Source organism: Scomber scombrus, chromosome 21, assembly GCF_963691925.1.
Source record: "Scomber scombrus chromosome 21, fScoSco1.1, whole genome shotgun sequence".
Taxonomy (NCBI): Eukaryota; Metazoa; Chordata; class Actinopteri; order Scombriformes; family Scombridae; genus Scomber; species Scomber scombrus.
Window position 1 is genome coordinate 12911203 of NC_084990.1, and position 27076 is coordinate 12938278.

The window sequence follows — 27076 nt, forward strand, 5'->3', positions numbered from 1 at the left end:
GGGCACCAATTAGTTGGTTGCTAGTTTCTGCATGCTGTTTCCTGTTAATGTAGCATTTCTCCATCTATAGCAAACCTTGCAAATCCTGTTTTTCAGACATACAGTATTTTTTTTAAGACACAGAGTTACCTTATATTGGCTAATAACAAGATATAACAGTATATGGTCCCCTCATGAGAGTGTGCCATAAAATATATGGCAGGATCTTAAGTTTTCAGTGTGTCTTACAATGTTTGAGAATGTAAATGCATAATAACCTTTGTGTGTGTGTTTGTATTGAACATACATGCATGGTTACATCCTGTAGGCCTGTGTGTCTATGTACAGTATGTTTATGTGTCTTGTATGCACTTATCTGCCTATGTACAAACAGTATACATGATTGTTACATGAATTTCAAATTCCATGTCTTTTCCCTTTCTGGTCCAGTATGGAGGAGTCTGTGTGGGAGCTCCTGTGTTATGCAGATAGGCCTGAACACATATAATGGAGTCATGTTGCCTCAGTCAGTGACCTGCCCCACAGACTACCTAGTTGGCAAACTCCAGTCAGCAGTTCTTATAGTGCTTGTCAGGAATAAGGAGGAGTCTGCAGAAATCACTTGAGACAAAGCCAAAGAGCCAATGTTATGGTTAATTCTACTTGTGCTGCAGCTCAATATGTTACATGTAATACAAGTATTTAAAACAATAGTTTACTTTTGTTTTTGCTAAAGATAAACTGGTTCATTTGAAACATGTCCAAGCATCCTTCCTCAGGTTGTCATACTTGCAGATCCAGATACCTTGTGGTATGCAGACACAAGCCATTTGTCAACATAAACTCAAAGTCTAACATGGCATGTAAATAATGTCACTAGTCAGGTATGTTCTGGTGGCTTTAACTCTTCTTTGGTAACATAGTTTTGAAAAGTAACATTTAGAGGTACAACACTGGCTTATAAAAGCTACGATTAAGGGCCACACTGACTATACATGTTTAAGAATCAAGGTGCAGGAGATCAAGTTGTAGGAATGAAAGAGCTGGCTATCCACAATAACTTCAGTTCCAAGCCCACTGATGCTCCATATTAAGTAAAGTCAGAAGATGGTAAGTTGTATGTTGAATAGTGCAGGAAAAGCATGTGGATATCCAGGCTCACAATGGAATGATTACAGACATCAAGAGTGGCATTGGTAGAGATAAAGTCCTTCCGCATGGGCTTTACATTGTGTGGATTTTAAAATATGAGAATGAACAACTACATTCTGATAGTAAGGTGAAGGGCATGATTTGGGTGGATTGCATTGAGTAGGTAATCTAATATTCATTGTTTTTTTTCATTTCTGGCCTGTTCCTGTGTTATCATTTAATGAAAACTAAATCATTAGACAGGAAACATGCATGTTCATCATCACAGCAACTGCTTGCTTCATGAGGGAATAGCTTAAAGCAGCTCTAGTGTGAATTATCTGGAGTGAGGGAGGCCATGGAAGAATACTAAGATTAAGGTTCAGGTGGTTTGCTCACTTGTAATCTAAATCACACTACAGAAGTGGCAGTGGGCTTTGTGGCACTTGGGCTGAGCATAAGACTCTGGGCAATGTCATCACGGTTGATCTTGCGCAGCGCTGTGCACAGTGTGTCGATGCTGGCGCAGTCCTTGCTTGCCCAGTCAGACAAGAGCGCACGGACAGGATGCTCATCCTGCCTGAAGGTCGCAATCCGCTCCTCCTCGTATCCCAGGAGGCCTGCCAGGTTGCACCAGTCGCTGTCCTCCATGTGGTTGCAGTCGTCTCCTTCACTGCCCCTGAACAGCAGCTTCTCCACTTTCTCTCTGGCGTGGAGAGGAAGCAGCAAACAAGGCTCCTCCATGGTTACAACTGCGGAGGGAAGGAAATGCTCGCGTCATTTTATTATTTGGATAATTTCATTTATTTACAGTTTATTTAGCTTGACATGATACTGAAATAATCTAAGATAAATTCCATTTAAATTTAAACAAAATTCAGAATAATTTCATAAATGACTGGCATGGTTCAAATAATGGAATCAACTGAGAAATCACATTTTTACTTCTCATAACTGTCTAATGTAACACAATAAGGATTTAACCAGCATCCTGTTCATGAGCTTTTAAATTTGTTGTAAAAGGAAGCAATGGATTATACACAGCCTGTAGCAGCAACAGTGGCTTATTTGAAGTAAATATATTAAACACTGGGTAGTTGCGCTGCATGCACAGCAATAGCCTCTCTGGCTGACCAGTTCCATTAAAACATCATGGAAAATATGTTTTATCTGTGGTCATATTGTTAGACTGTTGTGAACTGCATGAACACAAGTTTTTCATGTCAAAAATCTCTCAACAACTTCCACAAACCTAGATAGAGAACGGCTGTCTGAACACTATTGTCTACCTTGTTTTCCTTCTTTACCACTATCTGGGCAATCATGTGTGGTTTAAAGCCCTACATTTTCTCAAACTGGTTTATCAGGGTGAGACTGGAAACTGCCAGGAGCACGTGCTGCCACAAAAAAAACACACACTGTAGCTTTGTCAGTGTTGTTTATCATTGTTTGCTGATGTGCTACAGTAAGTTTGAAAGGTCGTTTTCAAAGGAGAGTTGATGTAGGCATCAGACAGCTTATTCCTGAAGGGGAATTCTTTCCTTTTGACTGGCGTCATGGGACAGTTCAGGGTGCAGCCAGTGTGTACATTCACACTAACTCAAAAAGTCAGGCTTGCTATCCACCAGACTTATTCAAGGATTGGTGAAAACTCATTACTAGAGGAATTTAGTGCCAGATAAACCCTGACTTTTGTGCTGTAATGTGGTTACGCCCAATATAAGTACAACAGTTTGATAAATGAGGGCTATTGTATATATTGCTATTAAGGGAGTGGCATCTGTGCAGATACAGGTGTTACAGGTGTGTGTGTTACCTGTCTGTGCTTGAGTCTGGCTCTGCTGCTCCTGCAGACTTTGGCTGTCCACAGAAATGCCGCTGTCACTGTGCAGCTTCTCCCCTTCAGGTGACGGTGTCTGGTTCTGGTTGGGTGTGCAGTTGTTGGCTCCTTGCTTATTCTGCTTACAGCTGTTCCACCTTAATGAAAATGGGAAAAGTAGAGAAGATTAACTCAGCAAGAAAAGCTGGAAATCAGCAAAACTGTACATATGTCTGTGGAAATCTGATCAAATGTGAATAATTACATCTAACTGTATCCACCTCATCATTATTTACCAGTTATGGTAAAGGTGGTTATGTTCTGATCTGTCTTGAAGTCCCTGTGTTTAAACCTACAGACTTGCAGCACATGCCTTGCCTTAATAAATAAACATTGTACATTCAAAATGTAACAGTCAACTGTTGGCTATTTGTGTAGGCATTAGAACAGACCATATTGTGACCCACAGGAAACCGTATGCTCACATCCCGAAAAGAAGCAGATGATTTCATTAAATATGAAACAGCGGAAATCTGATTGGATTTTGTTGTCCATGTGTATTTGTAATGAGTATCAGATCCGTTTTATCTTCCCCTCAGCTGTTGAATTTCACATAAAAATTGTTAGTGTTATGACACTAAAGCACCACAGCAGTATGGATTGTGCCTTACACATATCAACCATATAAATCATTGGATTAGACATTTAGTTGAGTGGTTTGATGTGAGAATCGAGAGGGTACAAAAACAAATATTATACAAATACTACAAAACTGTGTATCATAATAAATTCCCTCAGCCAAACTTACATTTTATCATTCATTATCTATTAAATTTTTCCGTTAATTAAATGTATTATTACTGTTTTTTTCCTTTTGTGTCTGTGTTTTTTTCTCCCTTTACTTTGGAGTTGTTGTTATTGTTTTTAAAGTAACTACTGTGGGATAATGATAAAGAGTATTAAAAGAAGGAAATTTCTATCGCAGAGACTTGTTTATTTTTTCATGACTTTTCTCCGATTTACGCTTTTTTCTTTTGAAAAATTAAGAGACTCGTATCTCTTCAGTCCTAATGAAAAATTCAGAGATGTAAAAAAACACTATTCAGTTGAACTGTCTGCACTAAAGCCATAATTAACAAAACAGTTCTGACTGAACACAGTCATGCTTGTTTTTGTAATCCAACACTAGCAACCATCAGGTACCTTAATGCATCATCAAGTTCACTGTGTGCTTTAAATTTCATTTAGTACTTAACCTCTTTTCTGTTCTCACCTCTTGAAGATGATGAAGGCCACAAGTCCGACCACAACAGCTGCCAGGATGGAGCAGTAGATGGGGATGAGTTTGTCGTTCAGACCCTGGTCTATTGGTTTACGGGAATCAACATCGGTGGTGGTGGTGGTGGTGGTGTCTGTGGGGCCATCTGATGGAGGGGCATCTGGTGGAAAGCTGTAATCGCTGGGTATGTAGGGATCCTCTGGGGCCATGGTAGTGTCGGGAACTGCGAAAGATGAAAAAATTCCATATGAGCTTCCTAAATATGTGAAAACTAAGCAAAATTACAATTACAGGCATTTACTATACATTTTACATATTAAAGGATCAGTCAAACCTGGCTTAACTTATTGTTTTTAACCACTTGGGGGCAGCTGACACAGAGCAATATTAACATTTAATTGGAGTCGTGCTTATGTAGACCTGGCAAATGAAAGTCCGATATTCCCTTTTCTTTTAGCTCTGTTTCGGTCTCCAGCAAGGCAAGGCAAGGCAAGGCAGTTTTATTTATATAGCGCATTTCATACACAGTGGCAACTCAATGTGCTTTACATAAAACAAACATTTAACAGAAAAAATTGAAAAAAACATGGAATTTGAGAAATAAAAATACAACCCAATCATAGTAAACACATACATACACCCCCCCCCCCCCCCCCCCCCCACACACACACACACACACACTAATAATAAAAACAAAGTACAGAAACATAGAAAGAGAGAGAAATAAAATACTATAATAGAGCATTAAAAATAAGACTGAAGCATAAAATAATGATTTGCTTTAAAATCATTAAAAGGACATAGAGTGCAAATGAAAGATTAAAATTTAAAGCAGTGGGATTATCAGTGTTTAAGACACTAAAAAGCTCTGTGGAGCTGAGGGGAACTGTGAAGTCAAGTGGTAATTTTCTGTTAATTTGTTACTACAAGTAGTTCTCACATTACACATTGCCATTTGATCCATTCTTAGTATAAAAATATTGATTGGTGCAGCTTTAATTTTGAGTATACTTACTGGTTTGAATTACTTAAAGCCATCTTAGAATTAGTATGTAGTAAGGAATTATACACAGCAATGGTCTAAAAACTGAATTAAAGCAATAACCTTATTTCTAATTGAATCAAAGTTTTTTTTTTTTTTTTTTAATCATCAGAGATAAACTCCTCCAGGCTAAAGGTTGCTCCCTACATCAGCAGATGGACAGATAAGCTGTTGATCTACATATTTTCAGCTCAAAGATATGATTGAAAAATGCTATCCAAGATTTAAATATCACTACAAATATGGCACTCCCTGTTTGTCACTCTCTTTCTTCTGTCCACCATAGCCAATGTAACCATGAATGTCTCTCATGCTGCAAACACAAACACATTACATCCCACATCACTTGGTCATTTCCCCTCCTCCTCCAGGGAGCCATTAACGGGGGTAAGAGCAAGCTTGTCCATCCAGTCCTGCCCACTTTACCCAAGCATTAAACGCTAAATAGATATGTTGGTGGAAACCTATCCTCGCCTGTCACCTACTTATAGTTACTCACATCATCAACAGGAAATCATCCTGTTGGCTTCGAAGGGCTCTATGAACCTCAAGAGAGTCATTAAGTGCCTGCCAGCCATTTTTCACTTCCAATGAGGTGAAAACATTTAAAATGAGAGCTTATTTAGATAAATGAATGACGGTGTTGTGGGGCTTTTAGCACAGAGAATTCTGAGGAAAAGTACTTCAGGCAAAACCAATAAACTGAACATCCTCTTTAAGTTCATCATTCTTAATCCCTCATCTTTAAAGCCATTGATTTTTCCAACATCACTAAAAATACTTTATCATATGATGAAGTTGGTGTTTATTATCCTGTATTATCTTGAAGTCTAACACGAAAGACACTGCCCTGCAGGTTTATCTACTTCACAGTGCCAGCTTTATTTGGCATGTGACACACTGGACGTTTTTTGTGCAGTGTCTTAAATGGCACATATCATGCACATTTCCAGGTCCATATTTATATTCTGGGGCACTACTGCAATATCTTTGCATGATGTAAAAGATGCATATGTAAAAACGTATATATATCTTATACTGGCTCTTTATGCAGCCCCTTAGTTCAGCCTCTGTCTGAAACAGGCTGTTTCAGACTTTAATGTCAAGACAAAGTATATATGACTGAACACAAGTAAATAAAAAACAGGCTTCTAGTGATGCACTGCAATATATCAAGTTCCTCCCTACCTCTTCAATATCCCCCTATAGACAAACACAGATACACACACACACACACACACACACACACACACACACACACACACACACACACACACACACACACACACACACACACACACACCATCATGACCGTCACCGCCATGGTTGGTCTGTCTCCCCCTCGAAACCAGACACTATTCATTGACAGAGATTTTCTTTGTCCAGCACAAATGCCCCCTCCCATCTTTTTATCCTTCAATCCTCTCTCCCCCCATTTTACAACTGACTACGCTTTTTCTCACTCCTATCAGGCATTTCCTTTTCTGTTAATCAGCCAGACGGTCATTTGGACGCCACTTTTTTTCTCTCATTACAACTTCTTCAACCCAGTTTTTTTCCCATCAGGGCCTCTCATTGATGGTAGACACAATGCCATATTTATCTAACCTTCCCGTTTATGTCTTCCATTCCTTTTGTTCTTTAATCACATCCAATCCATCCATCCCTTTACTCTCTATGTCTCCGCCACATTACTGTGCTCTCTCTCCCACCCTCCCTCCCTCTATGATTAACAGTTAAAGAAGCAGCACTAAGTGCCTTTACTGAACCACTAGCTCAACCTCTCACATTGGATGGCCTGGGGAGTGACCTTCCCTGCTGAGCTCAGCTTGTTTCCACTCTGCAGAGACCTTAGTTGTTACTGGACCACTGCTCGCAATGATTCCCCTACTGTATCCCCTGGGGAGGAGTCACATGTGTAATCCGGTTTTAGTATATTAACAAGTCTATCAGACATTTCTGGAACTGTTAATTTATCAATATTAAGCACCAGAGTAAATGTGTAAGATATATAATATTTATTGTTTATGAGTAACAGACATTAAAACAAAGTCCAAAGGCTAACATATTAAAGTGAACACTTTTTTCCAATGTGGTCCCAAGCTGTTAAAAGACAAATGGCACATATACAATTTTAGAAAATGATAAACACGAAGATAGACAAAAAGGGAAGGGTAGACTTGCAGCTTAACACATGAAACTACTGTTTTCAGTCGAGAATAAGGATGAAATTTACACATGCATTGTTCCATTAAACTGATCAAGTGAAAAATAAAATGCTGGATGGGGCAGAAGAAAAAGATTTTCTGATGTCTAATCATAGCTGAGTAAAAATACATATACTGAAAAGATGGGAGATGCTTTCATTATGTCATATTAGATCTAAAATCTAAATCATATGGAAATGGTACTCACAATAACAACGAATTGTACATTGACTTCACATTTTTGTCTCCCTATATCCTTTTCTGTCCCTTGGACATCTATACTGTTTTTTTTCAATTATCATATTTATTAAACCTGCAGTGTGGTGCTTTTACATATAAATGAACATCCATTACATTTAAGCCCCTGCCAAATGAGTTGACACACTGATTAAGCCCATCACTGCCAGACAAATCTCTGTATTTCCCAGTATACCAGAATTTTTTAATCTGGTGTCTGGTTTGACATCCATGTGCTAGCCTGATGAATGCAATGCTCTATGGGCAGAGCATGTACACTAAAGACTTCCGCCGGAGCCAACTAACTTCCAGTTAGCCCAATGCTAACTTGAATGGAGATAAAATAATTTAATTGTGCAGATCTTCTAAACTTTTCAAATACTCCAAATGGATCAAATTCTGATAGTGGAATTAAGCATTTTGCAGGAATTGAGTGACCCTAAAACCAATTCATCTGTTATTTTAGGGGCAAAGTACATTATGACAGTGTTTTTTAAAATTACTTTCACTACCAAAAGGGGGAGACTAAAGTCGTGCATTCCAGGTTTAATGCACAGTATACAGCACAGTATATTTCTCCAATCTGGTATGCTGACACAATACATGCTTTAACAAAATAAAATAAAGTGCTTCTCAGCTTCTCAGTTTTTTACCATCACATTTACAGTACATTTATTCATTTAGCAGACTTTTTGCTTAAAACCGATGCATAAAAAGTAAATGTGGCATTTTTCACAACTGTATCAATGAATCATGAAGTTAATCACCACATTAACAGTGTTTTCATGTGTATTATTGTATTATAAAATTGTAAGAGTGCAGACATAGAAGCATACAGGTGTTCCTCTGGTCAGAATGCAGCATTACTGTAGTTTGTCATTATGATCATAAAAACTAAAACACACACAGCTGTCAAAATAACAGGTTCTGTCAACCAGTCATTTATGTATTTATTGTTAAGCATTGTTTGGTTGTTAGACAAATCATTGGAATTTTCCTCCTGGCTTTTTATGTTAATAATTAGCTTAGTTACTTGGAATCCCGGCACAGCTGTCCTTACAAGCATTAGATGAGTAATTATATAGAAAAACTTGCTACTCTGCTTCCTCACCACTTCTGTGTGGTGGAGTGTGCGTGCATACACCGGGTCTGTAATTTGTGTTCAAAGTGAGTGTGTGTGTGGTACGCTGCAGCAGCCACACCTGAGTTAAACTCCTCATTCCATCCTCTTGCAGACTCTTGCAAACAGGTGTTGCTGCCGCTTCAACACCATATATTTTAAAGCTGTCTTTGTGTTTAAACGAAAAGGAAAGGAGGAACATTCAAAATAAACAAGTTGCTTTTTAAAAATGATGTCATCACACCTGAACAAAACCACGACAGGTGCCAAGATCATCCAGTTTTGTTGATCTGCTTTTGACATTTGTTATTTCTTTCATTTCAACACTTCTTCCTTCTTTCTCACAATTTCCCTTTTCTCCTTGAAGCCTGTGGCTCAGGTCCTACCTTACATGACCCATCTCATTTTTCTGCCAACGTGTTCCAGACTGAACACACCCCTGTACATGTATTCACGTTTGCGCATTTGTACGGGATGCACGTGTGTATGCTTTCCCCTGTGTATGTACACGTTCCTGTGTGTGTGTGTGTGTGTGTGTGTGTGTGTGTGTGTGTGTGTGTGTGTGTGTGTGTGTGTGTGTGTGTGTGTGTGCCTGCTCTGCGGCAGAATGTGATCAGCACTCGTAGAGGTCAACCAAAGAAATCCGAGAGTGCAGAGGAGTAACTCCATCGCTTTTATCGACCAGGCCTCATTCTCAGCATCTGTTCCCTCTCGTTGCTCTTTCAAGCTTTCTCCATCTCTTTCTTCTCTGCAGCTCTCAATTCACAGTTCTCTATATTTCTTTCCTCTTCCAGTGTACAACTCTCATTCTCATTTATTTTCTATTGGACAATTAATTTGCTTAGATTTGCCTGTCATTATGGTCCATGATTGTGCTCCATAGTTTTATATTATTATTATCTACTTACATAGCTGGGGACTTTATATATCAATGCAGCAAATCAAATCTTGAATAAAGCAATAATATGTCTTTCAATCATAGGCAGAGCAGATGGTCACACTGAGCCTGATAGCGGACACACAATACATAGGCCACATACCCTGAACAAAAACTGCTATGTTACAAATACGAACACGTCTTGTCCTGTACCGAAGCTTGTTGAATGAGCTGCCAGACAAATATTCATCAGGGAAAAGTGCAGAATTTCTGATATTTTTCCTTTTTTCTTCATTCTAATAATAAAAAACTATTAATATATTTAAAATGCAACTTGACATTATTTTTGACTGCAAAGAGGGATGATTAAATGTTTTATAAGTTGGACTTTAGGATTTTTAAGAGGAAATAAATGGACAAAGTAAAAGAATAAAAATCTAAATTTTGTGGTCAGCCATTTAGATTTAACCAATATATTGTGACAGAAAAGGATCGCTTAATACGATTCTTGCATGCATGCCACCACAAAAACACAATAGGCTACCAATTTCTGCAGTATTATTATCTGTCATCTATCTAAGATGTTGTGCACCATACAAATAGTGAAAACAATTCCTGCTCTATGCCACAGTGCCTTTATTGAGCTCTAGGCAGCTATGGCAGATAAAAAGACGAATATCACTGAGAAAAAGGCTTGACTTGGCACAGACACAACTCTCAAATGCATAAATCCTCACAAGAATAAAACCTTGACTCCCCAAGCAGAACTTTTGACAAGGAAAGAACGGCACGAGTGAAAGCACAAGTGTTGTGCTCACCCTTGGACCCAACTGGCTCACTCATGCCAAATCACCTCCAAAAATTTCCCCAGGAACGTCGAGGGCAGCATTTCTGAAGAATGGCAGGCGACTTCAGGAGACTGAGTCATTGCCACAACGGGACAATTCTTGTTAGGCAGCAGAAAGAGAGTGAGACATACAATTTTAAGTTCCTACAATGCTCATACTGTGTGGAGCAGAGAGCAAAAGGGTTAAAGAGAGAAGGTCATTTCTGACCATAGAGCCTGAGTCAGTGAAGATATAAGTCAGTAGATGTGTAGAGAGCAGCTATAGCCACACAATGAGTGATTGTGCAATACAAAGATAGTAAATTGTTTCTTCACAGTTATTGATGTGCTACGCAGGAAATCAAGAATGTCAATGGCATTTTGCTCTTTTTCGTTTCCCCCATTTGTTTCCCTCTCTCTGTCTATCTGTCAAAAGCTTGCTGGCAGTGCACGTGCATCAGCATGTCAACACAAACCAAGAAAAGGAAAAACCCTCCCCTTCATTCATTCTCATGTTCTCTCTCTCCTTCCCTTTCTCTGTTGTCAACCCCCACCAAACCGCTCATTTCTGTCTTGATTTAGTTGAACTCATCAGATCCTGAGTGCTGTGCATGGGGCTGGTTAGCAGATTCCATTTTCTGATTTCTGGAGGGCAGCCTGTCGATCATTAAGGTCAACCAAACTCAGGAAGGAAACAGCTCCCTCCTCCTACTCAACTATCAATTCAATAACCAAATGCACTTGGCCCAATCACTACTCCTCCTCCTCCTCCTTCCTCTTCACCCCACCCACATGACCTTCATCCTCCCATATGCTGTCTCAGATCTGTAATGCTCAATAAGTCATGTTATTGATTTCAATCCGTGTGCAGGAGTGGGAGTTGCAGTGCTTATCTACATACACATGGCTTTGAGTGTGTTTTTGACTTCTATTCAGGTTAATCCTGTAAACTACGTTCAGTGCATTCATGTGCATGAAAAACATAATTGCATGTGTGCTACAAAGCTCAACCTGTTGCCCCATGCTGCCACAGGACCAGAAAGCCATGCTCTGGGTGATAGGTCAGCCCACATATGTGTAGTCGATCCTGGGTACACTCTTAAGGAAGAACAGATTTGTAGGGTGTTTCTGTCTTTGCCTTTTTAGCATAAAACCTCGGACTGATAAGAAAAGGCAGCACCTTCTCTGTCAAAATCAAGATTTCAACTTTAACCATTGTATGAAGGGCCTTGACACAATAAGTTTGTATGGCTGGCCACTCCCTCTGACAAATTTCCAAATAATCTCTCTGTGCTTGACAGGCATTACCCTGTAACCAATCCAATCATTAGCTGTATTACATGAAAGTTTCATACCAGATCCTGCTTTGCAAAACAAATCCTTCCATTTCTGATAGAGTAATCTAATATTTGTAATGCCAACACTATAGTATCATTGGGTTGACTTAGCTTATTTATGATAACACAGTAGACATCACTTTGATGAGCTGGTTAATAAGATCTCTAGTTTTAATCATCTTCACTTGCTCCTGTGTTATTGTGACCCCTGAAAGGATTTTGGGGATTATGCCATGTTGTTAGGCGCACAACCCCATGGGAATCTCATAGTGCCTGATCTCCTCCGAAGACCCCCTCCACATACAAGCCTCCCATGACCTTCCCCCTTTGACCGTGCTTGGCGGCCTGCAGTAGAGTGGAAGTCATATCACACTTCTTTAGATAAGCATCTTACCATCAGACCCTCAACTCTGTAGGTCTAGCCTGTTAAAGTCTGGTGAGAATTAACATGCTTTACCATCAGAGAAAGATGGAGAAAGTGAGTTTTCTTTTCCTCACAAGATTCAAACGAACCACTAATCCCTTTGGAAGTGTGGGAGGAAATTGGATTTTCACCCCAAATATAATAGGGTGCTAAATCACCACAAGGGAAAATTAACCACTGGCCTAAACTCAAATGTAATCAGTGGCAACAGTAAATCTAGCTTTCTCTCTGAAGATACCCTATAGTTAAGTGAAAGTGATGTTCTGCTCCTTAAACAGTTAAGCTATGCCTCCAAATGTCTCAAGTTACGACTTGTCCTTTCACAGGCAGTGGCCTTCTGTGTTTTCTTCTCTCTTCCTCCACCCCCCCGTCTGTGTTTAGCCTTCAGGCTTGTGTCGCCTGACTCCACAACACTAATGCATATGGACGTCTGGCAGCACTACAGATTTGTGAGCACTGATAACGCTTTGTGCTTTGGTAAAAAGATTACATTAGAAATAAAAAGCTAATGATTAGAGTGGGGAATAATATATGATGATGAAGCCCATACACTGCAGGCTTTGAGCCACCATGCCTGGAAACACAGCAAATTCATATTAATCATGAGGTAGACTGCACTAGTTAGGATGTTTTAGAGTTGAGTTCTGGCCTCTTATATCTTGATCTTGGATGAATCATCTCTCTATCCCTGCACCCTCCTCTCTCAGGCCACAAGTTGAATCAAGCTGCATTAACGGATCATTCTCAATGGAAGATGTTTTTTGCAGCAGACAGGCACTTGGTAAAAAAACATCAATACATGTCATGTCCACTTCTACTTATCAAATAACCTTTTCGGTCTGTGGTATTTTCCCTGGTTCTTATAAGGCTGCGCAGACGCTTTGCCATTTATTATACTTGAACAGTGTATTAGTTCACACCAGGGGCGATTTTAGACCCTTTTTAGGGGTGCTCAAGTACACCTAAATTTGATCTCAGCACCCCTAAAAATAAATAAATAATCATTGTATTTTTTTCTCCTAAAAATTCAAATGGTTTTATTAACAGCTTTAATGTACTTTGGATAGTTCTGTCATTATTATTGTTTTCCCCTCAGGGTTCATTAACTATCTCAGGGTCCTCTCTGTAGAAATCTGTGATTGTTTATTCTGAACCATTATTATTATACACTATAGTGGAACACTCTACTATGTATTAATATTTCTTGTTGTAATTTACGTTATCCAGTGAAATGAGTTACTTAGCAGGGGGTTTGAACACTTGCAGATCATTGTATGTCACATTCTCATTAGGAGCTGAGCCCCTCTAAAGTTCTGGTCCTAGAATCGCCCTAGGTTCACACGTTTTTTTTTACTACATCTGCACAGCTAAAACAACTTTTCATGTTCGTATTGTACAATTAGATTGGCAGGTCACACTGTGTGTGCTTACCAGTGTTGGACAAGTTACTCATAAAATATAATGAATCACATATTAATCACCGAAAAGGTAAATACATTACTGTATATACAATTACTGTAATGTGTTAGTGTTAGGTAATGCGATACTGCCCAAAACTGGTATTCCCACTCAAGGTTAACATGTAACTCCCCTGTTGGTTTTCCCCTCATCACACAAGATGCATGGCAGCATTCCCGGCACAATGTTACTTTGAATGGGTGACAAGAAAAAAGAAAAAAGAAATAAAATGAATTTGCATATGGCTGATAAGATGTAGACAGTATGATCTGTCTGTTTAAAACAAGCTAATTACAGTGAACACATATTTTTGATAATAAACATGTGGGAATCTGTTCGATCACAGAAGTGCTCAAACTGCAAGCCAACCAACCAAAATGTCTGAAGTCGTCAAAGCAATAAATTAGCAATCACAACTCTCTTCAAACATAAAAACAAACAACAGCTGAAATTCAACCTGGTTCTAAAATTTGTCTTGGGTTAAAAATCAGGATTAATTCAAACAGTGTCTCCCAATCTGACGCAGTCAACTTTAATTTATATCTACCACATGTTGACATTAAATCCTTTAAATAGCTCAAATCCCCCAGTTCATAATTCAAACCTGAAGCACAAATTATTGAATTTAAGATGATAATAATTAGGTCGTTTTCAAAAGAAGTAATCAAAAAAAATATAAAGGACAAATCTACATTTGTTTCACTCTCTGTTTTACTCATTACCAGCTCCTTCAAGTATCCCCATGGGCTAAACTGAAATCCTTCATAGGCCAGATGGGATCATGGGAGAGGCACAAAAGCCTCCGTTTAGCCTGAGACTCCCTCTGTCTTCACCACTGTGATAACAACCTTCAAACTTCCGCAAGAGCATACTGCATGGCTGATCAACAGACCCCCTTTATTGTCATTGCACAAAAGCGTTGATTTAATCTGTGAGGCATCAGGTCATTGGTATGAGCAGTGACTGCAGTCATAAGGAATCCGTGATTTTGAGTGTGATACCCACAGGGTGCAATGATATAAAAGAAATTCAGACCCTTGTTCAGAGATATGACCTTCCTTTAAACCCTCAACATACAGTAGAAAGAGTGTGGTCTTTGTTTCTTTGGTTGGGATGAGTTGGTGAACACAACGAGACGAGCTTTGGCGTGGCATTTAGGTCACTGATTCAACACTGTCTATAGTGTCGCACTGAGATGATCTGATTATGTGGCTGACAATGTAGATGTCGAGCACTTCGTACTGTCCGTACAGTGATGAACTGCGAATATGCTCTCAAATTGATTCTATTCAGTCCATCATGACCTTAGGCGATGCACCCCATCATTCACAGAAGTTCATGATAAACTTGCCCAGTGTTTGGATAGGGTCATCCCACAGCCATTTGCTGAAAGGCAGACATATAAATCACCTCCCAAATAAATGAATTGTCATGTTGAATGAATATATCACTTTTTGAAGATTTTCCTATTTCTTATTAAACCATACTAAGGCAATCTCATGATTCTCATGAATGTATCTCTCTGCTTGAAATTTTGCATTTTAAGTGTGACACATTATATTTTATTCAATCTGTACAAAAACCACAGTGTACAACTAAAGTTATGGTCTTATGGGGGCTTAATGCTAAAGAGCTTAAGTTGAGAGACATACAACGTGTTAATTAGTGAGCTTTAGAGGTGGTGCTAGCCTGATTTTGTTACCTTCAGACTGAGCAAGGCTGACTGTTTCCCCCATTTCCAGTCTTTATTCTAAGTCAAGCTAATGGTGTACATATCTGTTGGTCAGTTTTGGCATATATCAGAACCTCAATAAGTTGACAGGTATACTGTGACCTGTAGGACACTTCACTAGAAGCCTCTGCTAATTGCCTTACCTTGGCAAACTGTGTCAGTGACAGAGGTGCAGGCTTCTTCCACTTCAACGTCATCATCACAGGTGGTGCAGGGGATGCAGGGATCCGAGTAACTTTCCTGGTCCGAGTATGTGTCCCCGTTGCACTCCTCACACACCGTGTCATGGTCAAGCTCACAGCTGTAAAGCATGCCCTGGCCTTCAAGACATTTGGTGCAGGGCTGACACTGCTCAGAGAGTCTGTTCTGATAGTAGCCATATTTGCATATACAGGTGGCATCATTGGAGTCTGTGCAGGGCGTCTCCATACGTAGTAGACCCGTGCATTGTGTGCAGAGCTGACATTTTTCTGTGTGACTGAAGTTTTCTGAGAAGGTTTCACCTGAAAGAAGACAGAAGAAACGATTAAAGGTTGATTTATGTTCTTCATCTCTAACCAAACCACGTTCACAGTGCTGAATGTCACAATGTGTTGTTCCACTCCAGTGTCAAATACACACATCCAAAAATGAAGCAATTCCAATTATATTACATATTTTTCAAACAATATCCATTATTTTGTCAATTTAGCCTTCCATTTGAGAGCAGACAGTAGAGAGGTGACAGGGAATGAGGGGAGAGAGGGATGCAGAGTGACACTGAACAAATGTATACAGCTGGAAGAAACTGGGGGCTCATGTGTTGTATGTGTTGCTTTCAATCTGTGTGTCCACAGGTCAAATCCATTCCATTCAAACTAATATCTCCCCTCTGATTTTTTGCACATTGGTTTACAGGGTGCTCAGTCAGTCATGCTTATCTGCCTGCAACTAAAGCTCTTCTGCCACGAAGAAGAATCATATTCCCTCTCTATTGGTCTCCATTTACTGGAGACCAGTCATGGAGCAGAGTTAATGCCTATTTTATTTGTTTTCAAAGTCCTTGATGGTTTCATACCACACTACATTTTGGACCACCACTGCTTTTATTCATCCTCGAGGATTCTTTTTTCTTTTTTGCCTGAATATTCCAGTTTTTAAGCAGAAGTTCCAGTTGGAATCAAAGACTGGTTGTGCATTTTACATTATTGCTCCGAAACCTAGGAATACTGAAATTTACCTTTACCCATTTAGGCTTTCCTTTATACTGACATTTTAAAGACATATCTCTTTCCTTTGACCTTACAGTCTGCACAAGCCTGACTCCAAACACAGCGTATATTCTGTATTATAAAACAGAATATATTATGAGAAGATTTAATATGCACTTAGTCATTTTTTAAATTGTCATCTTCATTAAAGGTAAAGGTAAAATGTGCTATTTCAATTAATGTGTCAAAGAGTGGAATTGTTATCTCTGGTTGATATGTAACTACATGTAGGTCACTTTGAACAAGAAGAGGTCCTAAAATATATAAGTACACATATATAAGCAACATCTTTACAAAGAACATTTTGATGACTATACGTTTTCAGGCAGTTTTTGTTTTGTTAGATAATGAACTTACATGTATCTGAAAGATTCCCTCAGACAGATCTAATTGCAGAGGACACAATCAATATCCCATGTTTTATGGAATTGTATTTCAGCTGGATAGAGAACTGGGAAACACACTAAATTATGCAACAGACCCATTTGTAAGAGCAGGCTGTGTGTGTGTGTGTGTGTGTGTGTGTGTGTGTGTGTGTGTGTGTGTGTGTGTGTGTGTGTGTGTGTGTGTGTGTGTGTGTGTGCGTGTGTGTGTGTGTGTGTGTGTGTGTGTGTGCGTGTGCATGTGCGTGTGCATGTGTGTGTGGGGCAGGGGGTTTCAACTGTAAAAGTACAACCTTAAAATCTCTATCATATGTCTAAACTGTTGACAAGCATTATTTATTTTGAGTTGAGGAGACTAAACTATGACTGCAACTGTCAATCTGCTTATTATTTTTCTAAAATAACAGATTAGTTGTTTGTCTACAAAGTGTCAGAAAATAATGAAAAATGTATTGAATGTACTAACATGAAAGATAGCTCAAAATTAAACTAAAATATACTATTAAGCAGCTGATTATTTTCTCAACTTACTTATTATTTGATAAAAGTGTGTAAATAGTGAAAGATAGTTTTTTACCATCTTTCACTATTTACACACTTTTATCAAAAAATGTATTAAAAATGCTTATCACAATTGTCCAAAGCCCAAGGCAAGTGCAAACTAAACTAAACTAAACTAAACTAAACTAAACTAAACTAAACTAAACTAAACTGTGTGTGGTAGCAGACAGGAGGCTTTTGGCATATTGAGACCCTTTACAGCTCAGTGTCTCAAAGAATATCAAATGTTCAGTCTGCGTCACTGGCCCACCAACCATGGCAAACGCTCTGATGACGCAGAGATTAAGAGAGATGAGTAGAGAGATACACTGAGACAGAGACAGATGGAGAGACATTTGAGAACAAGATGAATCCCTATTGTGTGCAATCCTGCGTCTTAAATTGTTAGTGTCAAATGTGGGTTCCTCACATTTTTGTTTAATTATGTCTTAGGAAGTGGACAAACCAATAGACCGTTACACCCGCCCCCAACCCATTATCTCCTGAAACACACTCCCTCTCTTCAAACAGACACACACACACACACACACACTCGCCCCCCTTTCCAATGAGTGCTCTCAGAGCCATTATCATAATGCCATGCATCAATAATGCAAGTCAATACATTAATAACGCTAGCCTGCAGCATGGGGGTGGGGGGTGGAGGGGGTGATGGAGGCAGAGGGAGCAGGGTACAGACAGTCTTTTCCTGGCTCAGCATATCATAACAGAGCTTTCACCCCTGGTCTTACATTCAATCCTTCGCTTTGTTTTCAACATCCATAAAAGGACTCCTGACTATCTGCTCTGGCAACTGCGCAGCATGAGGTGTGTGTGTGTGTGTGTGCGTACGTGCGTGCATGCGTGCGTGCGTGCGTGGGAGCTGTAGTGTGTGTGTATCTTAGCTTATGTGTTTGTCTATCAGGATGATCTTGAGTTTTCTTTCTCCCTCTGTGTGGTTAAATGTGTGTTTTCCAAGACATGTTTTTGTGAGAGTGTGTGAAGATGATGAACCATTAGCTGCTGGCTGAGAAGTTCGCCTCCGCACCAGCTGTACAGCTGTTTTTGCTCTGTTTCATCTCCACTCATCTGTTCATTCATCCAAACTCCTCCATGCATTTCAGCTGGCCCTCCTTTTTAGCACACCAGCCAGGCCAGTCTGTTAAATATCTATACTAAATGACGTCTGAACTGTGTCTAGAAACCACAGTCTGTCTCTTATAAATGGATGCTTGTGGACATTAGATTTTATCAAGTGTGGGCAATATGCCTGAAACAACAAATGCAGGGATAGTATGGGTGGGAGTTGATGTTAAAAGAAAATTAGGAAGAAAGACTGTCAGAAATAAAAGCAGTACATTAATTAATTTTAATATATATATTTTAAATGTTATTCATTTATAGAGCACTGTTAAAGACAAAATGCTTTAAGATACTCAAAGACGAATTTGTGGGCTGGAATGACGACTGTCTCTGGCAACCGTTATCAGCTATAGCCAACTATCGCAAGCTAATGCTGTCAGTTGGTTGAAAATGCTCGTCTCTAGCTGACTTTTTAATGTTCAAGATCATTCATAATGACAAGGAGAAATTTATAGAAGGGTATTAAATATGAACATGAAAAATTGAGGCTAAAGCTACATGTCCCAAGCAAAAAGTCAGCATCTTCACATGGAGAAAAGGAGTAGCATTGTTTATGTATTTCATGGCAGAGCTTCTTATCCCAAGTATAAATGACAGAATAATAAATAAAATTGTAATACAAATTAGTCTTACATGGTACTTGGCTAACACCACTATTGTTACAAACACTGGTATAGCAGCAACTTGCCTGCAACAGGGATGCTAACAGTTGCAGCTTATACTAGAGCAGATAAACACATGTTTGCCCTTGTTTTTAGTTTTGTAATGGCCAAAAATAGACTTGGCTTCACTGCAGCTCAGTGCACACCGTTTTGACATGTCAACATGTCAATCTTGCCATATGGTTGCTAAGCTATGATTGGACACGGTTTACCAAACAGTCAACTGACAACAGACAGCTAGAACACTACATAACTTAGTGATGACTGAGCGTTTTAAAAGGCTTTCTGCCCACACACAGTTCAGCTCTATAAACCTGCACTATAGATATAATCAATACATTGGATGTGTTCTTATAATATCATTGCATTGTGATGTTATTTCATAGAGTCCTATCAGCTTTGCATTTCTGTTTTTCCACGAGTCAGTGCAGAGCCTGTCAGGCCTCATGACAGTTTGACCTGAAAACGTTCAGGATGCAATAAGAAGCCAAAAACAAGAAAATCCAGATGACAGAGCTGATGTCTTTATGAAAATAATTTTGAGTCTTGAATGTTGAGTTTTTTAACATTTTAAACAAATGGAACAGAAGATAATTTAAGATAAGCAGCCCAGGCTTAATGTTTTTTTAAACAAGGCAACAATAAATCTGCAAGATGTAGCTCTGATCTGAGACATACTCACACATCCTTCCAAAAAAGCCCCACGAAAATACAAATAATTAATTTTCTCCATGTCCACATTCTCTGTGACTTCTCTCATGACCTCAAGTCTGACTCGTTTCTGACTGTGGGCCTCCTTGACTCATGATCCGCCATCCTTCACTGACCCAGGGAGGGTTACAACTGCTTTAAGGCGTGGACACAGGAAAGCAAAGGAGCAGGGAAAACTCTGGGAACAGCGTTGGAACTGGCTCTGGACCAACTGCCGTCTCTACAGGCCAAAACTGACCTTTGACCTCAATAAGGCAGATGAGGTTACAGCCTTAAATGCAAATGTGTTTTTCCTACAGTACACCCAATCAGACATACACAGACCTTAAATATCCTTTTGAGCTTCTCGGTCACCAGCCACGTTTACTAAATCCACACTGCTTACCATCTTAATCAGTGTGACATAACAACTTGTCTGATGCTCTAAATATCTTCTTTGCATTTTTTCCCCTGCAACAACATTTGGAACGGTTCCCACTCTTGTATCCTCTCAACATCACTGTCCTCATAAAGTCTTACTTTCCAACACAGCTTCTCTCCCTACATGGTAAGGGCCACGAGGAGGGCAGTAATGCTTAACACAGTCAGGTCTGGCATCAAGTTTACTTCTTAACATGCAGCTTAAATCACCCAAGATGAATATTTGATATGTGATATTTTCTGACACGTTTATCAGTTACACATGTAACACAGCAATGTACATTCCATCAAATGCAGCTCTAGGTATCTCTATGATCTTTAGTTATTCTATGACAGAATAATCAAAGGAGTTCCCTCTGGTCCACACAGATATTAAAGCCTATTATGTTGTGTAATCTAACAAACAGCGGTCTGTCTTAAACTGTATAACAGGCGTGTCTCGAGAAAGGCAATATCAGCCATGACTTTGTTCCAGACTGAAATACGTCAACAAATAATAAATGGATTGAAATTTTGATCAGACATTTATGGTCCCCATCCTAAATTTCGTTTAGTGCCACCAGCAGGTAAACATTTTGAACAATCCAATGAAAAATCTCAACATCAACAAGATGGAGTGGCGCAAAATGTGGTGCCAACATTCATCGTCCCTGGATCATGCATCAAAATGACTATATTGATCCTCTGAGCTTCCCTTTAGCACCACTTGCAGTTTACAACATTTTTTGGTTTGGATCAAACTGTCCGTCGTCAACCATTGGATTATCAGGAAATCTGGTTCAGATGTCCCTGACCCCCTGATTATTTCATCTAACGCCATCATCAGGTCAAAGAAATCACAACTTGAAAATGACAGTAAACATTAAGGCAACTATACATCAGGATATTAACATTGCTGTTGTGAGCATGTTAGCTGATGTTAGCTCAAAAATAGAAGGGAGCTGTGAAATACAAAATTTATTGACATGGCTGTAGATTCCCTTAGTCTTGTTTCTGACTTTAAAAGTTGGAATTCGGGCGCACAGGTGGTCAAGTAGTTAAGAGCGTATGCCACGTACGCAGCAGACCCCGGTTCAAATCCCAGCCAGAGGACCTTTGCTGCATGTCACACCCCCCTCTCTTTCCCATGATTTCCTGTCTCACTACTGTTAATAAAGGTGTCTGTGCCTGAAAAAAAAAACTTAAATATTAACAGTTGGAATTCATTTCAATTCTGTTTCAGAAAATAAATCCAGGTGCGGGATTGATTAAATGTATAATGTTTAAGATTTGGCCAGAGTTAAACAGAACTAAAATGTTCAAAAGAATGTGAAAAAATAATATTTGTGATGTTGCATCAAAGACGGTAATGTATTATATTGCAGAGATATCCACTGATATTAGCATGCTAACCATCTAACTCCAGCCTCGTCCGACTCGTGCTGTCTTCTAATACCACTTTGTACCACAGGGGCACTAGTAAGTCACTGTAGTATCCAGTCTGCCCTCAGTCCAACATGAGAGGAAGAAGAAGTAGTGCTGCCCATTAATGGCAGAGCCAGACAACATGTTGTAGAAATGTTCGCTGTAGGGCTGTTAATGTGTCACTTATTACGTTTTAATAATTTTTCAGTTGAGAAAGTGACCATGTCGACTCTCAGTTTGTGGTCAGATTGTCCAAATAACGCCTATTTGGAAAGTTGCATCAACTTTGGCAGGGCAGCAAAATTTCAGACTTAGGACCAGTTAATTGAGGATGGCTTGTTCAATTTGGGACAAAAGCCGTGCCCGATTGGCAAAAAGACAGATTTTTTTGGTCATGGTTAAAGTTAGGGTTCGGGTAAATCTCCAGGAAATTAATGTAAGTCTATGTTGTGTGTGTGTGTGTGTGTGTGTGTGTATGTGTGTGTGTGTGTGTGTGTGTGTGCGTGCGTGCGTGCGTGCGTGCGTGCGTGCGTGCGTGCGTGTGTGTGTGTGTGTGTGTGAACTCATAACACACATACATCTGTTTTTTGTGTTACTCACTGTCAAGACAGGGGGCGCAGACAGTCTGTTTGACTCCACATGGTTTGACGACACCTTCACCGGGCATGCACTGCTTGCAGCATTCCCCGTTGTTTGTGTACTGGCCTGACAAACAGTCTTCCTTATTGGCCAGAGCCCCAACCTGTCAATCACCAGAGAGATCATTCAAGGTGAGGACATTCATTGTCATTCAGCAGCAAACATAAGATTAACTTGACATTTATACACAATATGACTTTATTTATTATCTAAATAAAAATATATCTAGTTTATTGACTTATTCAAAACAATATTCAGCAATGTGTAATGTGAGCAGTTCAATGTTTTTCCTCCATTGTAATTGTTTTAGGACAGGCCTGAAGAAGAAGAAACAAACATCCAGTATTTCACATGAAAAGCAACAGAAATAATGACAAAATCAACAATAGTATATGAAGTAGAACTGTTTTATTCTCTTTCCTATTACTTTAATCACTTTACCTCCCCTTAGATTTATTTTGGAACCACTAAACCAGCCATACAGATACCGAGGTCAGGATCTTGCAAGGGTCTGCAAGAAAAATCTAAGGAGTTGTGAAATGATTGATGGGATTAGAAAGAAGAAAATCCGAGTTTTAACTACACAAAAATGTTTGGTTTTTTCCAGACTACTTTCTGTTTTCAGTGTTCTTGTGAAATATGTGACATTTTTCCCCCTTTAGGCCTCTTAAAATATTTTAGTCTTTGTTTGAACTTCTTACAAATAGAGACATTTGGATGATATTGCTTCATTAAGGTTCAGAAAACTATGGGAAAAATTGACAGAAACTTGAACCTGATTCTGCAGCCATATAAACCTCACCATAGCCTTCAGGTCAACCTTAACCTAACATTGACACAGTAACATTTTACAGAACAGTACACAAAATAGTGAATAATTACCAAAAGACAAGTGAGGAATGAACTAATAATTTAATAATAGTTCATGAATAACTCTGAATCAAGGACTACAGAGAGATGAGACTGGGAAATACTATAGTAATGACTAATTAATATGTAATTATTATCTGGGAATCCACTCACTTCTGACTAACTCTACTGGACACCAAGCAGCACAAAAGTAGTAATGAATTATGAATGAATTACTAATCATGCCTACTTAGTTATTATGCATTACCTCATTACTTCATGATTATCTTACAGTTACAGTCATCGTTATCAGTCGTTCCTGATTTGTTCCTTAGTAACTGCTTTCAGCTTTGTGTACCATATTGTAAGGTGTTACCTAAATTATAACCATGCAGAAAAAGTACAGGCCGCGACTTAAATGACAGTAACACACAGCCACAGTAACTACGGTATACAAAATATCCCACACAGAGCAAGTGGAGATGGATTGTGTCTTCTCTACATTCCTCAAACAGCAACCTGTTGAGTGCTGTAGCTTCGCCGTTCACAGATGAGATGTTTCTGCGTGCAAGTGTACACACGCACCTGAGCCTGGATGTGTCTGTGTTTATGTGAGACTTTTGAGTTTGGGTGGCACTTTTACATTACACCACACTAAATCTTTCCTGTTTCTCACAAGCGGGTCTTTATCTTCGGCACTTCTTGATCTCCAAAGCAAACCTTGATAAAACAAGAAATTACTCTCTGACACTGGGTCTGCCTTTCATTTGCTCCAGAAATATGAGGAGTGATTGTTTTTAGACCATTATTTTTGATGTTAGGATGTTCTTCTGTTGGGCAGGTCATCTATCGCTGTGGAGACCAGCTGACAGACAATTCACAGATGATTTTTTTTTGTTTTGATCCCAATCCCATATCTAAGAAAAAGGAGTGGGATTTTAAAGTATATCACTATATCACAGTTTGTTCTTTCCTGATTTTAAGATTTGAATGTTAGTAATAAGTCATTTATATACCCATCAACACAAGTCAAGGGTGTGTGTGCACGAACATATGTGAGTGTGTATTGAAGTGCAGTAGCATGAAGGAGGTAAACCCATCATAAACTGTCAGGGTTCAGGTGTGTGTGGAATGCTGCTGACAGGAGAGAGGAGCTCTACAAAACATTGGGCATCCCCCTCAGGCAGCTCTGAGTCGGCTGAACACATCAACTGCCTCTTGCCCTTGATGGTGTCATGGCCCATTCACCTTCAAGGCTCTGGTATTCAATTATCCATGTTGTCAACATGTTCAAGAATGCACCTTTGGCTTTGTGGAGAAACTCTTGACTTGAAATGTTACTTGCAGCATGCCTGATGATATCTGAACATTTGAAAATGTCATTGTAGTTTCCTTAAGTCTCCCTATTTTAACACCGAAATGCTTTTAAAAGACAGAAAATTAAGCTAAGTCTTTTGATTTTTCAGTTTTAACTTTGTGAATCCTTTTATGTTGATTTGGTCTTCTTAGACTTATAAAAACAACACGGATTACTCACAAAAATGGCTGGTTTTCCTTGAAATGTTGCCATTTGACATGTGATACTTTCACTGTGCACAATTACAAACATTTGATTTTGTGTGACCATATCTGCCCTCCTCAGACCTTTCCTGCTGCCTACACACACCTTACACAAGGACCTATTTAAAGATAAATGAAATCAGTCAATGCACACGCTCATCTTTCTCCTGCTTCTCTTGAACTGCCCCCCAATTGACACTCATGTGTTTTCACACGTGCATAATCAACCTCACATGTGAACAAACCTGTTTCAAAATGACTAACACGTTTGAAATGACTCAAGTTTTAGCATTTGGCTCCTGCTCTTTTTTTCTTCCTTGACCCTATTTCTTGCTGCGGGTATGGGTGTAACACCAAAACATCTCGACTCAGACAAAGTCCATTACTAATGACTGCAGAGTTGTACATACAGACAATTAGTGGGTAATTAGATTTGAGGAAAATAGCTCATAGAATATAAGAAAAAGATATGCAGCACTTAGAAAGTTGTATCTACTTGAACATTTGCCGTAATTGGTTTTTAGATGGGAATTTCACTCTTCAACTTGTCTGAAACAAAAGCCAGAAGCAAGCTGATCACACACTCATATCAAATGACATAAAAATGCAAATGCAGAAGCATCTGGACACATAACTTCGAAGCTCTAACCAATCTTACTAATGCTTCAGTCAATTTTTAGTTGAAAGCACTTAACCTCTGGACCTTAGCTGTCAGTGCTTGTTAAGACATTAGGGTGTCCACAATACCAGCCTTCCAGTAAGCTGGAGCTAATTTAAATCCATGCATGGATCTTGATCTGCTGTGGGAACACTGCTGGCAATGACATTATAGCTAATGCCTTCCCAAACAACACTCAATCATCATCTCTTATGAGGCCAGAGGAAGTGACAAACAGACAGACCTCAGTGTGAGGTGAAAGGAGGAGAGGAAGAGTGAGGGGGAGGGTTCAGGCTGTATCAATATTGCATGCGCTGAGCCAGCAGATGATGCATACCCATCAGTGGGAGCAGCTGTCGTGTATCAGTGATGCAGCCTGTTCCAAAAAGCAGGACCTTGACAAGCCTGCTGCAATGTGCAGCCCTGACTGACCATGTTCTGTCAAATATAAGACGGTGGGAAAATATGTGTCCTTATAGGGCCTGCATGGCCTCAAAGGAAGATGAATCAGATAGACTTTGACCTGTGACCTCCCAGGGTTTCCATGTATCCTCTTAACATCTATGCGAGTTTGGTGCTCTAAAGTTTCAAGAACTTCAAACCTGTAAAGTGACTTAACATACTGATGATTGTCCCACATCTGTTAACAGATGGTTTATTGGTGAGCTCCTCCTCAGAAGCCACTGCGACATTGTTATTGTCCTGCTGTCTGCTAGGGCCACATGTAACTGAGAAGGGTGGAACTACAGATCCAGCAACTGGAGCTATAGAGTATAAATCTGAATGACTGCTGCATGCATCCTCTCTGCTTTACATTGTCAAGCCAGGACTGAAGACAAGGCATGAACAAGGACACAGACTCTTGAAGATCCATGACAAATCCCTATTAATGCTTTTTTACAAGAAGCAGACATCACTACATTACAGGGTTGCAACGTGGAATTAAACACAAACAGCTTTCTCGTGAAACAAATAAATCTAACAGATATGGACCCTTGGGCATACAGGAAATAACATGACAACTCTACATTAAATTAAAGAGCAAGTTTCTAGTCCAAAAGTGAACTGCACTAAAGTCTGGAAGGTAAGAAATCTGCGGCATAGGGCAAACTTTCTCAAGTTTATCACCACTTAATAGAACCATTCCTTCATCATGGTGCGCAGGTGTCGCTGCGCAGTGTGGCAGGTTTATCCAAGTAAAGTTCTTGTCAAATATTTAACACACACTTTGGTTATGAAAGAAGCTACTCACCACTCCGAGTAACACTGTTACGAAAGCAGAATTCATTATGTGACTCCTTTGCATCTCCCTAGAATGGCTCAACAATCGGATGCGACGCGGGAGGATGCGGGTCTCAGATACTTCGAAGTGAAATAAACTCGGCTGTC

The 27076-nt window shown here is 39.5% G+C and overlaps 1 protein-coding gene across 1 annotated transcript; it reads right to left on the reverse strand.

The window, feature by feature from the left end:
• Window positions 1-747: 747 nt before the first annotated feature.
• On the reverse strand, window positions 748-27076 carry ngfrb (nerve growth factor receptor b). The gene is made up of 6 exons (XM_062442821.1): window positions 26940-27076; window positions 22582-22723; window positions 15612-15971; window positions 4203-4431; window positions 2927-3087; window positions 748-1862 (listed from the first exon to the last, which is right to left on the reverse strand). Exons 1-6 carry the CDS (start codon window positions 26991-26993, stop codon window positions 1522-1524), a joined length of 1287 nt encoding a protein of 428 aa, XP_062298805.1. The 5' UTR covers window positions 26994-27076; the 3' UTR covers window positions 748-1521.